This window comes from Macrobrachium nipponense, chromosome 31 (genome assembly GCF_015104395.2).
Source record: "Macrobrachium nipponense isolate FS-2020 chromosome 31, ASM1510439v2, whole genome shotgun sequence".
In the NCBI taxonomy this organism is placed as follows: Eukaryota; Metazoa; Arthropoda; class Malacostraca; order Decapoda; family Palaemonidae; genus Macrobrachium; species Macrobrachium nipponense.
Window position 1 is genome coordinate 17724857 of NC_061093.1, and position 17161 is coordinate 17742017.

At 37.5% G+C, this 17161-nt stretch overlaps 1 protein-coding gene across 1 annotated transcript in view; it reads left to right on the forward strand.

Annotated features, from left to right (window-relative positions):
• LOC135206653 (probable ATP-dependent RNA helicase DHX34) overlaps nt 1-13617 on the forward strand; it is a gene marked incomplete in the record, with an annotated part of 314170 nt that extends 300553 nt beyond the window's left edge. Inside the window, 3 exon segments of the mRNA XM_064238012.1 lie at nt 1817-1900; nt 7789-7896; nt 13358-13617. Coding sequence (XP_064094082.1) covers nt 1817-1900; nt 7789-7896; nt 13358-13462 — 297 coding nt within the window.
• Nucleotides 13618-17161: the final 3544 nt, after the last annotated feature.

Here is a 17161-nt window from a genome sequence, read left to right on the forward strand (position 1 = left end):
CGGCCATTCTGTTTAATGAAGTGTGTTTTGAAAGATGGCCGTTGCATGAAATTTTATTATTATTATTATTATTATTATTATTATTATTATTGTCTCTCACCTTTCGCTGACATTTTAAATCCTGGGAAAGAGAGATTGAAGACTTACACTATTTCCAGGAAGGGTAGGAATTTCGAAGTGGGTTGTGGGGGTTTGTGGGGGACCCAGTTAAAGCACCTCGTACGGTGCACTGTAAGCATTACTCAGGGTTCTTTGCGGCGTTCCCTTCGACCGCTACCTGCAACCCCTTGCATTCCTTTTACTATACCTCCGTTTATATTCTCTTTCTTCCATCAAACTCTCCAACATCACCTAATAATTGATTTAAATATTATTTTCGCCGCTGAATGACCTCGTAGGTGCAAGCGCTTAAAGTTGAAATTCCAGTTCCAAAAATCTTGGTTTGTTTTCCATTTCCGGGAACTGTCGATCAATGGTCGTTTCCACTTTTTATTATTTTTTTTTAATAACCAGTGCAGTTCATTTCTGAGAATTAGTGTTATATCTCACCGCTGGCAGTATGCAACATTCCATGGCCTGCTCCCGCCGAATCCATTAACCTCGCGGTAAACGTCAGGTAGTAATTAGACTCATAACTTCCAACCGAAGCCTGATAGATTAGACTGAACTCGTGGCAATTATGGTGACTTTGTAAAATTGACGAAGTTGTGAAGATCAAATTGAAGGTCTTACATCTTCTTTCAGTGGAATATTTGGTCAGCTTTGACGGAATGCAGTGACGTGTCTTCGTTGCATATGCCGAGGGCTCAGTTAGAACATTTGTTTTGTGATTAGCACATATCGTGGGTGAATGTACAGTTTATTTTTGATAAAAAAAAAAATATAGGTTTTAGTTTTGTTTGTTTTGTTCTGTAATGCCTGTTTTTTTTTCTTTGTTTTCTTTTTCTTTTTTTTATTTTTTTTAAATAGAAACATTGCGCTTCTTCCTAAACACGATATCTTCTTTTACGTATATCTAATGAATATTTAAGTCTAGGATTTTTTTTTACCCCGTATATGTATGTATTACTAAAGGCTCTTTGCATCGTCCTTTTTGGCCCCTGGCTGGAACCATATCCCTTCTTTGTACTGAACCTCCGTTCATAGTCTCTTTCTTTCGTCTTACGTTCCTCAACCCTCTCCTAACATTTGTTTCGTGGTGCATTTGCGAGGTTTTCCTCCTGTTAGACCTTTTAAACCTTTTTACTCTCAATTTCCCTCCCAGCGCTGAATAACATCTTAGTCCCCAGCGCTTTGCTATTGGCTTAAAGTCTATAGTCCATTCCTATAGTGATTTTAAAATGGTAGAATGTGTTATTACAGCAAAAAGGGGAAAAAAATCGCTGCTTATATCGGTTAAAGAAGTGACCGAAATATTTCAGCCAGCGGCAGTTTCGTTTGAAATAGTGAGAGTCTTTTGGTGTTGGCAAAGGCGAATGTGCGCCCGTGTGGGAGGTGGGACGGGCGACGGACGAATAAAAATCGTGGGGAAAAAAGGGCAGGGTATAAAACGCCCCTTTCTCTGCTGAATGGGTCGAGAGTGAGTTCCCGCTTTGAAATTTTGATGAGCTGATAGAAAACGGGAAATTTTTGAAAAAACTCTCTCCTCCTCTCCCTTCTCTCCTCTCTCTCTCTTTCTCTCTCTCTACAACATACGAGTAATGATCTACAGTTGCTATAAAAACCTTATCACATTCTGCAGCATTCCAAAAGTTGCATTTCAAAACTCATTCATTAACTTATTATTATTATTATTATTATTATTATTCATTTGCAGGTCGCACTCTTCGCTGTCCTGTTGGTGGCAGTCTCCGCCCGCCCTAGCAACCCCTACCGAAACCCACCCTCGTACGAACCCGACGTAAGTATTGAAAAGAGATCATGGTGCCCGATTTATATAAAGGGGTGGAGGTAATTAGGTTGGGGGGAGGCGAATAAGGAATGATATGGATAGAGACTTGTGGCTAATAAAGAGGAGATAGCGTAGGACAGTCACTGTTGGGAGTTCATATTGATTTTATTTTGTGTATAGAGATATGAATGTGCTCTAGAGAGAATTATATATTTGCGGTCTTGAGAGGATTATATATACATATACATACATACATATACATAACATATATATATATATACATATATATATACACACACACACACACACACACACACATATATATATATATATATATATATATATATATATATATATATATATATATACATATATATTTCATGTATAAAATACGTAAACAACACACACACCACACACACACACACTCACACACACACACACACACACACACACACACATATATATATATATATATATATACGTATATATATATAATATATATATACATACATAAAAATTAAACTACAAATGCCCTTTACAATCCAATTCGTTCTAACTCGGAATTAATATATTTTATATGAAAATATATTAATTTCGAGGTAGAGCGAATTGGATATTAAATGACAGTTGAGCTTAATACTGTAGATGAATCACGTTGATGATATCAATTCACACAAACATATATATATATATATATATATATATATATATATTATATATATATATATATATATATATATATATATATGAAGGGGAAAAATAAACGGGATAATAATACACAGATAAAAACTTTTAAAAGTGACCAAAGAGAATTAGGAATCTCCATGAAAAAATATTATGCAAATGGAACAAAGAGAAATACCTTTTCATAAGAAAAAAGATATGAATAGCTAATGAAGGAAGAAAATGAAAACCTTGGAAAAGTCGGAGGGGTCCAAATTCTGCTATTTTGTCACGTCTTTCGTTTTTCTTTTGTTTGCACTTTTTATTTATTTTTATTTTTTTTATTTTTTGCGAGCGAAGAGTAAAAAAAGCTCGACATGGCCAGACATTACTGCATCTCTTCGCAAAAATATTTAGAAAGGCAAAAAAATGGCTGAGGCTGAGATTTTAAATGTAGGAAACCAAAACTTCTTTAAAAAAAAAATAAGTCATAATATTTCCTAGAAGTAAGAATAAAATTAATACGTGAAAATATGAGTGTAACTTACTTTTTTTTACTTACTCGGTGAATAAACCTACAAACTACTTTATTGTTTTTCTTGTTGGGGAAGTTTGAAAAAAGGTCTGAAAAAGGTGTTTCACTTAGAGTTAAAAATTCAGGAAATTTCAGGATAAGATATTTATGATTTATTTATTAAACTGAAAATGTAAAGAATAAATCACGTGCATGTTAACCTGTAGGGAACATATATTTTTCTACTAAAATATCGCCCATTTATTTTAATTTTCGTTGGTGGAAAAAGGCTCTATTTGACTGTAGATTTTAGCACGTTTTAATATTTACAACTTAAGTTTGAGGAGAAAATATTGCAGATGTCCCAAGTAAGCTGGAGGTCGTATCACGCCTTATTAATTGATGTGACATGTAGATAAAAGAGGTGATTTTTGTATGAGATTATCATCAACTCTAAACCTCTAGCTGGTTATCTCCTGATTCTGAATCCTATAACCTGCTTACATCTAAAAGGCGAAGTTTGGACTTGATTTGATCACTTGCCAGAAGAGTGACATAACTCCATTTATATTAAGAGGGGGGGGGGGGGGGGGGAAAGGGGGGGGGGGGGCGGGTGTATTGCCGTCAGTGGACCTCTTGCGGTGCACTGAAGGCATTACTTAAGGTTCTTGCAGCGTGCCTGGTTTGGGATCCGAGTTGCAACCAACCCCTGTCGTGTTCCTTTTACTTTACCTCCTTTCATATATTCTTTCTTCATTTTACTCTGCACCCTCTCCCAATACTCGATTCGTAGTGCAACTGCGTTGAGTTTTTCCTCACGTTACACCTTCCAAACCTTTTACCGTCAATTTCCATTTCAGCGTTGAATGACCTCACAGGTCCCAGTGTTTGGCCTTGGGCCCTAATTCTATACTCAACTCAACTCAGTATTACAGATAGAAATCAGACGTTTTCACCATAAGTTGGAACAAAGAACATGAGCCTGGTTCTTTCATGTGGATAGATTTATGAATGTGGTTGGTTCGGTTAAGCGAAGAGAATGGGAAGAGTAGGTCACCGGAAAGACTATTCTTGTTAGGAAGGGAGAGCTGATCAGGAAAGCACTAGATGTCGTGCTGTGTAGAGGTGAGTGGCGCGGTGTATGTCATGAAGTTGGTCCTCTGCGCAGATCTATGCGGCTGCTGATGTCGTGAAATTGTTTTGGTTCAAGATATTGTTTTGGTTCAAGATGGTCACCCCTGTTTATTTAACACCATATATATATATATATATATATATATATATATATCCTATATATATATATTATATATATATATATGTATATGTATATACACATACACACACATATATAGTATTATATATTGAATAAAAATAAATACACAGATACTATATATTGTGCTTCACCGTTATAAATATTAAAGATATATATCGCTAGAGACCAACGGCCTTTGTACACTTCAAATATCGAAGGGGGAATACGATTGCATTTTTCATCGCTCATGGCTCAGTGCCAATACAATCCACCCACCAGCAACCCCACCCTTTTTTTTCTTTCTCCCCTGTTTTTCTTTACTTCTTCTTCTTCTTCTTCTCCTTCATCGTTTCAAAAAGAGGAGGAAAGTGGACAGACCGAAAGGAGGAGAAGAGGGGAAAGGTGGAGAGTTATTGTCCGGTCTTTCAAAAGGACTAAGGTTCCTTTTGAGTGGCGAAGGAACCATTTGAATTGCAGACCGCACCAGTTCCCGGAAACTCAAAATGACACGGAGAGATTTCGAGTTGGAGAGAGAGAGAGAGAGAGAGAGAGACTCCTCTGTCACTCCTCACTACTCCGTTAATTCCTTCAGTTTAAATCCCGTAGGGCGGTAGTGCCGTCTTTGCGCTTCTTGTGGTGCACTGTAGGCATTACTTAAGGCTGTTTGCAACGAACCTTCGGCCCCTAGCAGCAACCCCTTTCGTTCCTTTCACTGTACCTCCTTTCGTATTCTCTTTCTTCCATCTTACTTTCCACCCGCTCCTAATGACTGATGCATAGTGCAACTGCTTAGAGGTTTTCCTCCTTTACACCTTTCTAACTTTCACTGTCATTTTGTGTTTCAGCGCTGAATGACCTCTTAGGTCCCAGTGCTTGGCCTTTGGCCTAAATTCTGCATTCGTCCTTTAATTGAAAGACGAAGCAAATGAAAAACAAATAAGTAAATAAGTAAACAAATAAAGCATAGATAAATGAATAAATAATTGCTTTGGTTACAGTTAAACGAAAAAGGCCACTTGATTTCTGACTGTTCCTCGTTAGACGAGTGGTTTACGTGCTCGTCTACGAATTTGGTAGTCCCGAGTTCGATTCCCCACTCTGCCAACGTGAGTCAGAGAGATTTGTTTCTGGTATTTAGAAATTAATTTCTCGATATAATGTGGTTCGGATCCCACAATAAGCTGAAGGTCCTGTTGCTAGGTAACCAATGGGTTCCTAGCCACGCAAAAATATCCAATCCTTTGGGCCAGCCATAGGAGAGCTGCTAATCAGCTCAGTGGTCTGGTTAAACTAAGATATACTTATCTTTTTTTATTTCTGACTGAGACATAAAGTACCGTAGCAGAAGTGGTGCTTCTCAGGAACTTACATTCATATCTTGTGGAAAACAATACGTTAAATCACTCTTAGAGAGAGAGAGAGAGAGAGTTTGGGGGAGGGGGCGGTTCGTAATGGAATTTTCAGTTTACCTTATGAAGCAAAGAACGAGTTTTTCAGACTGTCTGCTTAGCCCTTTCTCACTGAGACTCACTTACCTACGTCTGAGTTTCATTTGGATTTATTCAAGACCTCTCTCTCTCTCTCTCTCTCTCTCTCTCTCTCTCTCTCTCTCTCTCTCTCTCAATTGATTATTCAGTGTATTGTTTTGCACTACTCACGAATGTCGGTATCTGATAACCTCTCAAATTTATTTTCTGAGTGACTTCAAATGCATCTGAATATGTTTCCATTTTATTTGTATTGCGGTTGTTTATTTATTTATTTATTTTTCCCTTGCTTCATCTTTGAATTGAAGAAACTAACGAAGATGTGAGGAGTGACAGAGAAGTCTATGATTTGCGAATTATTCTCAAGTCATCATTATCGAGAGTTCTTCATAAAGTAACACATTACAGGTGTATTAAAAGTACACACGTGTATGAGACATCTATGCCCTGCCCAAGGGGCCAAGGCTTAGGCCGACATCTGCCCCGCAGGCGTTGCTTCCAGTCAGTGCCCTGAAATCATCCTGTAAATCTCCGAACGCCAGCTGGGAATGTTAGCTTTAAGTCTCTCTCTCTCTCTCTCTCTCTCTCTCTCTCTCTCCTTTTCCCTGGATGCTCCTCCTCTGCCTCTCCAGCCGCTCGGAGGAATGAGAAAGGATATATATTCCTCGGAGATCGGCTCTTGGAAGTGTCCATGAGTGGAGCCCGTCAAGTGCCGTGGTGTCATAGTGGAGTAAAGCTCTCTCGACTTGAATTTTGCAAGACTCGTTTTTCACTCTCGTTTCGGTGGTTTGGAGGAGCATATCTTTCTTGTCTTTAATAGATTTCAGTTGTTATTTTATAGATTTGCGTTCTTCTCTTGCGGTGATGTGAAATTTGATTTTTTTGTTTGTTTTTTTTGCTCGCTAATGGTTGGTTGGATCTATTCTCACGTGTTGGTTGGGTCTAGGCTTACTTGTTGGTTGGGTCTAGGCTCACTTGTTGGTTAGGTCTAGGCTCACTTGTTCTAGAGTAGACCAACGCGGGTCCTTCCAGTGGCGTCCTATGAATATTGTTAGGAGATCAAGGGTATGAAGAGCCTGGTGTGGACCTCTGGATTCACCTGATTTACTGAGAAGTTTTCCCCGGTTTAGAAAACTCGCCCGAAAAATACGATTTTTTGGTAACTTTCCTATCTTCTCGTTCATCTACTTAGTTTCTTCGTTACTTTTCATATTAATCTTTCGAGTAAATACTTTAGTATTTGGTTGTTGTAACTTGCATAGAGATGAAAGATTTACTCTCTTTGTTCTGCTCTAGAAGAACAAAAACAAAAAGAACAAAAAGGGATATTTTCAGTATATGGTTGTCTGTATCCAAGGGTCATGATGAAGACTTCGTCAAGGATATAAGTTTTCAAACGTATAGCTTTTCCTTCTCGAAATTCTCTGCATTTTAGTTGCATGTAAAAGAAAACTATTGAGAGGGCTATTTGTCTGTCCGTCCGCCCATAGGTCTTCAAAACTACTGAGGCTGCAAATTCGCTATGTTGCTCATCCACCCTCCAATCATCAAACATACCAAATTGCAGCCCTCATGACTCGGTAGTTTATATTTTATGTACGGTTAAAGTTAGTCTTGATCGTGCGTCTGGCACAGCACAGCTATAGGTGCCAACAAAACAGGCAACCACCGGGTTGTGGCTGAAAGTTTCACGGGCATCGGCTGAGAGTTTCATGGGCCCCTGGCAGAGAGTTTCATACAGCATTGTAGGCTGTACAGAAAACTCGATTACTCCGAAGACACTTCAGCAGCGCATTGTCTAGTTATTTATCTTTTTAATGAGGAAATCATATGATTATTATACATAGTTGGAAGATAGTTCAAGTCTGTTTAAAAGAACTTCCTTCTCTTTAAGTGCTGCGCGTTTCTTTTCTTTTTTCAGTAAATGATAACTCAGTTCATTAACAACTGTTTATATCTTTTGTTTCCTTTTTTTTCGCAGACGCCAGCTAAGTACGAGTTTAATTATGCCGTGAAGGACGACTACTCTGGCAACGACTATGCTCATGCAGAGGCCCGTAATGGAGACGACACCAGTGGGTCATACCAGGTCAGTCAATGGCTTTGTTTATTTGTTTGTTTTTCTTTATTTCTTTATTTATTTATTTTTACCTCGCGTCGAAGGAGCTAAGTAGGTGGATTTTAAAACTACATACACACACACACACACACACACACACATATAATCTATATATATGTATATATATATAGATATTATATATATATATATATATATAATACACACAGCATAATTTGTCCATTGCGTAAATATATTATATACACATATATACAGTATTGATGAAACAGATTATATTCATATATACATACATTCAAAGATACATGTATAGATATACATATATATATATATATATATATATCATATATTCCTATATATCTATATATATATTTTATATTGCATACGTTTACTTCATTTGTCTGCACCGCGGACGTAAATTTTTCTTTTAAAGGTTATGAAGACCTGAAAATGTATCGTTATCTCAGAGTTAGCGTTGAATACGAAAATCAGTCAGGTATCATGAATCAGAGATCGGCTTTCTTCCACGATCCATGATTACCGCAAGTTCATTGCTTTCTTCCTCCGTACATTCCTCCGGGCGACTGAATCTGCTCTACCCCACATTTCGATACAGCTTTCTGTGTTTAAATCTTCATCAACTGCAAACCATGAAGGGCAGTCAACAGACTATAAATCCTTATTTAGAAATCTGTTTCAAAGGAACACTGTTAGCTTCATTCCAGAAAAAAACTCAGAACGAAAATGCATAGTAAGGCAGTTTATTTCGTCCGAATAGCTGTTTAAAGTAATGAGGGATCAAAGTGGACTTAGAGTCGAAGTGGAGCCTCCCGTGGGAGAGAATTCGTCGACACTACAACATTTCCTTGCGTCTACTAAATCATCAGTAAAGTATCGCTTGTATTAACATTCTTATGGCCCCTGTAGGCCAAAATACTGCAAAGTGGTTCTGCCAGCACTTAATATAACGGAACTCGCTCGCCCGTTGAATGATCTTATTAGGCTAATGTGTCCTCCTAAGTGCGTGTATATTAATGCGTGCAAAAAGGCTTAGTGTTTGGCCTCTTTTGTGATGGACCGGCTAATGCGTCCTGATCATGCAATTCTGCCAGTATACTTTTTTCCATTGCTTTTCATTGCTGCTAATGAAAATGGTGTTAGTGGCTTTGGGACTATACTCTGTTTTTTTTTCATCTGTCCATCCGCCTGTGGTGTTTTTGTATGGTAACACTGCGTCCCGGGCTTTAGATAGTTACATTCAGCTTACATTCAACGATTATAATAATATCCTATTTCGAATATTAACGGTGCAATTCGCATACAGTAAATTATTAAAACACTTTTCAGTTGCAAATGTACACCCAGGTATCCTTTTAATTACTAAAACTTACAAATAGCGTAACTATCTAAAGCCCGGGACACAGTGTTGCCATACAAAAACACCATAGACGGATGGACAGATGAAAAAAAACAGAGTAATAGTGAGTAGGGTTGGTCTCTCTCTCTCTCTCTCTCTCTCTCTCTCTCTCTCTCTCGGGTGGTGGGAATGCTGAAATAAATTGCAAAAACGAACCAAAAAGCTGACAGAATGCCTCCCTCTCTTTGTGGTGAATGCAGGAACAAAAGCGAAGATTCCATTATTTTATTCTCTCTCTCTCTCTCTCTCTCTCTCTCTCTCTCTCTCTCTCTCTCTCTCTCTCTCTCACCATCCTGATCTCCCGCCCTCACGCATGCGCTTCATATACCTTGTTTATTGAGGCTGCGAGTTCGAAGAGAGAGAGCAGCTTAACGAAATGACATATAAGAGAACTATTGTCATTTTTGCAACATTTGGTTATAGGTCTAGTTGGTATTTCAAAATCCATTCACAAATCGATAGTACGAGCGCTTGTGCGATGTCAGACGTACCCATTTTATGGGTCGGATGACGCCGTACCGTTCAAGGGGATAGGGAGTATTCAGACTTCACTCGTAGGCCGATCTTTCGCACTCGTTATTTACCTCATGGCCCACCTTCTTCTTCTTTTCTTCTTCTTCTTCTTCTTCTTCTTCTTCTTCTTCTTCTTTCTGTGGGGGATGGGGGTGGGGGGGCGGTGGAATAGAGGGTTCCCGGTCGGGGACGTAAGTAGCTTCTTCCATATTTTTTTAAAACTGATTTTGTACCAGAGTTAAGGTCATTTTCGTGAAAACCAGTCGACAGAAGATTTGAAGTGGAAGCTCTCTCTCTCTCTCTCTCTCTCTCTCTCTCTCTCTCTCTCTCTCTCTCTCTCTTGACAAGAAGGTCGAGTCATGAAAATGACCAGTCCTGGGAGAAGTATTAATGATGTGCTTTAGGAATATGCCTTCTTGACAAGTATTTAAGTCTAGACGTTGCTTTTTCAACAATGGACGTCATCTCAGGACTTATATCAGTGCGATGAATCGATGAGTTTGGCTGAGAATTCATTGTTTGAAAATTGTACGATTCCCTGTCACTGGGTGCATTTGAGACCCCTGGATGAATAACAGGCCACAATCACGAAAACTTAACAATCCCCAACTTTTATTCCGCGTACAAACCTTGTTAACGTTAACACTTTGTGAATTTACGAAACATTTTTGTTGTTCGTTTTTACTTTACACGCGCTCACTTAACTTGCCGACACTTTAAATGCATTCTTTCGATCATTTTGCGAATGGACTTATTTTATTTTGGAAGTTACATGTTGACAATGAATTTGTAAAACAGTAATATAGATGATGCTGGGACGCGATAATCCGAAACCGGTTCTTGAAAAAAATTCTGATGTTCCCCGTTCATGAAAAATGGGATTTTTCCTCACTTCATTTTACATTAAAGACACTATTCGGGCTCATTTAATCAAGGAAACAAGTCAAGTTTTGAATGTGTTTTCATTTCTGTCAAGAATCTTCGAAATGTCACGTAGGCTTAACCCTGACAACCGTCCCTCTAGGCACGTTCTACGAATTCTCTTTGACATCCATTCCTGCCAACGTCCCAAATGAATAAATGAATTTGCTTACTTGCGTATATTTTCCTGTGCTTTAGACTTCTATTATCTTCCAATTATTACTATTATTATTATACTTACTATTATTATTAATATTGTTGTTGTTGTTGTTGTTGTTTTGTTTTTTGTTTTTGTTTTTTGTCTATCGCAGTCCTCCAATTCGACTGAGTGATATTTATAGTGTGAGGTCCCGGGTTGCATCCTGCCTCCTTATGAGGAGTCCATCACTTTTCTTACTATGTGCACTGTTTCTAGGAGCACACTCTTCTGCATGAGTCCTGGAGCTACTTCAGTCTCTAGTTTTACCAGATTCTTGGGATCGTGTTATTATTATTATCATTATTATTATTATTATTATTATATTACTGAAAAAAAATCACACTTTTAAAATGTAAACGCCTACAGCTTTAAGAATCTGTTCGATTGGAACGCAAAACTAGACTCGAAAAATTTAGTTGTTTGCATTCTTGATTGTATATTTGCACTGACATGAGTGAGTTATGTGATTTTACAAAGCTTCGTGCGAAACTAACGAACTGATTACAAGGGCGTTCAGTCCACACAGCTTGATTGAAACGGTCAACCGTCACTGACTATATATATATATATATATATATATATATATATATATATATATATATATATATACTATATATATATATATATATATACACACCTGTTTCCTCAAACTGACAGGAATGATTTGAAATTATTCTCCCCAGAGAAGTGGAATAAAAATAGTAATACACTGCAGTAGCCAAACATAATATCAGAAAGAAACTCATCATTCCAATTCGTTGTCAGTTCATCAGTGTTACCAATAGTATTGGCTGCCTTCATTTTAGTTTTTTGTAAAGGAAACTATTTAGGCTTTGTCTGTCCGTCCGCACTTTTTCTGTCCGCCCACAGATCTCAAAAACTACTGAGGCTAGAATGCTGCAAATTGGTATCCAAATCATCCATCCTCCAATCATCAAACATAACAAATTGCAGCCTTCTAGGCTAAGTAGTTTTTACTTTATTTAATGTAGCCATAATTGTGCGTCTGGCACCGCATTAACATAGGCCACCACGGCCGGCTAAGAGTTTCATGAGCCGTGGGAGAGAGTTACCTATACTGCATTATACGCTGTGCAGAAAACTCGATTGCTCCGAAGAAGCTTCGGCGCATTGTTTACTGGTTTCTTAACTGGTCCAGTAATCAACTAGACTCTGAGAAGAGCTTAAAACCAGGTATTGCAAGATTGTCATTGATTTGTATTCTCTGCTCTTTGCCTGAGTCATTTAAAGTCATCTTCTCGGGTAAAGTCAGTAATGGTCCTGTTTAGGGCAGTTCCGACAATCCTCTTCAGGATACGTAAGTAACGATTCTTTTTCAGGTAATGTTAGTAACAGTTGGTACTACAGTAGATTCACATCAACTGTGCATTTGATGTCTAGGCCCGTCCCTTACGACGCTCCTGACTGGCTGTTGATAAGCCAATCACAGGACTGGAAAGTCTCAATCTCTAGAGAGAGTTCACATGGGCAGGATGTATGTTCCACCTCTCCTGAGGGATACGTCTTTCAGAAGCATCCCTCAGGAGAGGTGGAACATACATTCTGCCTATATGAACTCTCGAAAGAGACTGAGAGTTTCCAGCCCTGTCATTGGCTTATCAACAGCCAATCAGGAGCGTCGTATAGGACTGGCCTAGACATCAAATGCTCCGCTGATGTGAATCTACTATAGTAATAATTTCTTTCATATATATATATATATATATATGTATATACATATATAGATATATATTTTAAATAATATATATATATATATATATATTATATATATATATATATATATATATAATGCAGTAGTAGTAACATATGTCCTGCGGTGCCTGTAGATTACACATTCGTCCTTTACACCTGTAGTCATTAACACAGGTAATCTTTCTGCAGACTATGACAGCAAAGGTATTACCTTTTCTTTCAGATCCTGGAAGTGATAGTGGTAGACTATTATGTTCTTAGAGCCTATAGTAGATTCACATCAACCGTGCATTTGATGTCTAGGCCAGTCTTGGCTTAGGCATCAAATGCACGGTTGATGTGAATCAACTATAGTGAAACTCTTTTACCATTTCTGGGCAAAGAGAAAAGAGAGTAACACTCTAATCATAGGTCTAGCATAGAAGAGCTCCAGAATCTATAATTCCACTTTCCTGAGGTAATAGTAATAGTAATATCACTGCTCCTATAACTAATTTAAGTGATAGTAGCCCCATTCTTCCCACATGTACCTGAGGTAACAGTCCAGTAGTGTCATTTTTCCTGCATGTACCTCACAGAATAGCTACAACGCTCCTCTCTAAAGTTGATTTGAATACTAGTGAGTGTTCCTACTATCCTTCTAGGTCATAGTCCCAACATATTTTGTTTTCCTGTAGATCCTTCGGGTAACAGTAGTCGCATTCTTCCCACAGGTCCTACTTCCCGACGGGCGAGTCCAGACGGTAGAATACACAGTCAGCAAGGACGGCGGCTTCCAAGCTAACGTGGTGGCAAAGGGAGTCAAGGCCTACGCCTAAAATGACCTGGCTCATTTCGTAAAGTTGCGCTTCAATTAGGAATAATCCATTCATCATTAGTACTCATCTATTGACATTATTGTTTTATCTCCTTATTTATGAACGTGTAGCACTCTTTAATTATGTATTTGAGGAAAATAAATGGATGTATTTGATTGGTGTAACATTGTCTTCCCGTGTGGTTTTCTGTGGTGTGAGTCTATGCCTAATTGAATTGGTGATTTTCGTTTTATGTTGTTGGTTTGGTGGTTCCTCCATTCAAGAAAGCCTTCGGATATTGATGCTTCATTGTATTCAGCTTCAGGCAAACTGTGTTCTTTCCTTGCGTTTAGAACCGTCTACATTTTGATTGTGATCTAAGTCGACACAGTGAGCAAAGCAGCCTCCAGGGCTTCGATCGACAACAATAAAAGTGCGTTGCTTAGGCGCATGTTTTTGAGAATTAACGAAGCTAACACAAAGGAATAGACCAAGTTGTTTTCAGTCCAGTATTACGGTTCAAGCCATGTATGATGTATCCCGAATACTAAATATGCGTTCTGCATTCAACTGAAGGGACCCCAAAAGTAAAAGCAAAAGTTTACGTGAAGTTACGTGAACTTTTTGCAAAAACAGTGGAAGCTAAATCAGATTAGCAGGTAGTCAATCTCCGTTCCCTTCGTCATCACGGCCGACCCACCCTTACCTCTCTTCCCCTCACATTTATCCCCCTTGCCAGAGAAGCAGAAGAAGAAGGGGTAATGTTTCTCTCTTAGTAGAAAATAAAGGAAATGTTTTATTCAACACCTGGAATCCACCTCGCAGGACCTTATGAATATTTTCCACCCTTCCCGGCGCGGCAACTTTAATCTAGACACCCGAGAGTCAATACACACACACACTGTAGGCAAGTCCTCGAATTCTCTCTCTCTCTCTCTCTCTCTCTTTGGGGAAAATTTCCAATATCCCTTTCATCAGGTGTTTATACCCCAGCTTAAAAGCGTGTAGTGTGATGACGACACCGCTCCCAATTTTCTGAAGTGTCTTGGAGGGATGATGTCTTTCAGGGGATTATTTCCTGCTTTTCTTGCCTCGTGGATATAATAATGAACTTTAAGCGATGCACTATATACTTTATTCTACAGTGAAGTATGTTGCTTTTATGCCCTGTCCATCGCTTGTGAATTATTATTTTATTGTAAATATATATTTTATATATACATTATATTTTTATAGTTAGGTTTTCGTAGGAAATAAAACTGTTCTCATTTGCATTCCTTCATACCAGTTTTGTAACTGGTTGAAAGTCATTGGTATATATACATCAAGAGAGAGAGAGAGAGAGAGAGAGAGAGAGAGAGAGAGAGAGACTTTTCTTACACTCGCTTCTTTCCATAGCTTTGTAGGTATATATCTAGTCGAAAGTAATTGGTTAATACATATTAAGAGAGACAGAGAGACAGAGACAGAGACAGAGAGGAGGGGGGGGGGGAAAGGTTGATTGTGTGGAACATCTATACATAAGATGAGAATCTTTCTGCATCATAAAAGAATCCAGTGGAAAAAAAAAAAAAAGAGAGACTCCACAATAGACCAGGATGGAAGAGACAAGAAAAAGAGTTGGAACCCATTTTAGAAAGGAAAAGGGAATATTCAAGTCTTTTCAAAAGAGGAGAAAATCCCTTTTATCCTGTGTTTTTCAACATGAGGGGAAGCCTTTCATGTCTTCCATTCATTTTTTTGTCACATTTGATATTTTATTTTAGATGTCGGAATGAAAGAGGGCCGCTAATTGGATGACTAGGTCTACTAAAAACGGTAGCGTAACTTTGATGGTCGTCCCGCTATTATGACGGTTGGTATTAATAGACGAATGTTTTTATATATCTCTGTTTCAAGTTTTTTTTTCATTGTGTCCTAGATCAAGAAAGTATGACGCTTGTTACTTGTTCCTGAGGATTTTTTTCTTACAAGGAGAGGACAACTATTCGTTAGCCCTACTTACAGGCAGGAACATTCCCAAAATGCAGAAAAAAATAATATAATATATATATATATATATATATATAGATATATATATATATACTATAGATATATATATCTATATACTATATATATATATATATATATATATATATATATATAGTATATATATATATATATATATATATATATATATATATATATATATATATATATATATATATAGTATAGTATTTATAGATATATATATATATATATAGATATATATATATATAGATATATAGTATATAGATATATATATATATATAGATATATAGATATATATATATATATATATATATATATATCATCATATATGTATATATATATATATAAATATATAGATAGATATATTTTATAGATATATATATATAATATATATATATATATATATCTATATATGTATCTATATATATATATATATATATATATATATATATATATATATATATATATATATATATATATATATATATATATATATATATATATATATGGCGAGGTGTCCGGTTTAAAGAAATTCTAATAACAGTTTTAACGAACCGATTAATCTTTTGTGGCCGTGAGGCATCTCACGCAGTGCACTATAGGCTTTGCTTAATTAAGGGTCTTTCGGCGTCCCTTCGGCCCCTACCCCTAGCTGCAACCCCTTTCATTCCTTTCAAGTTCCTGTTTCCCGCGATCCCCTCGAAGGGCCTCGATCCATTCCACAATTTGTCCTGAGGCCAGTTTAGATCTCCTTGTAACTGTGGAGCCTTCAGTCAGCAAAGAGAGCACCAATGCTTCTGTTCAAAGGACGGGATCTCTGTTCCTAGCCCTAAGAACTTGGCGCAGAAGGTGAGGGAATCATAAGAAATGGGAAAGCCATGATTTTGCACCACTAGAATCCAAAAGGATTAATCAAAACAGCTTCAAGTGACCTTTTAAACAATATACATACCCATAAAACAATTTATAAAACGTTCTTGAGCATCTAATGTTTTTGAATTAAGGAAATGTTCATCTATGTCTAGGTTAGAAAGGAAAGCAATCCACTGATAACCAACCATCCAGCTTTCCTGAAAGGGCTTAAGAAAAGGGGTGTGTCTGGAGAAGACTCCAGTGTCATGAGGCCATTAAGAAATGGGACAGACTGTCAGAGTGCGATAAGGGAGTCACAAGACTCGCTGCTCGCAGTTGTAGCGACAGTGTTTCGACTGGCCAAGTTTTTTTCAGTACCAAAGTAAATGTCAAAAGCCAGTCTAATGTTCCTATGAATTATTTGTCATGTTTGCTTCGCACAAGCTTTTGAGAGAAATGATAACTCATCAGGTCTAGATTTCTAAATCATTTCAAGAATGCCATAACCCATTGAGAGGCTCATGTTTTAAGGATACTGATGTTCATAGCTGTGCTTCTCATGAAACAGATTTATTCATTTTCAGTGGTCTTTCCGCTCGGTGAGAATTTTATGAAAGTTGTAATACTTTCATTTTGTCATTAAGACGAGCCTCCATTTTGCAGGACTGTTTTACCTCTAAGGAACAACTGATGTCTTTGTTATATAATCTAGAGTGGACTTTGGGGCTTAGAGCTACACAGCCTTATCACTAAGATTTTATAAGGAAACAAGTTTTTTCTGTTGGCACTCCCTCTGAAAGAAAAGCACTTAGAGGTATATTAAATAGTATCGATCTTGTAAATACCTTTATTTTTTTT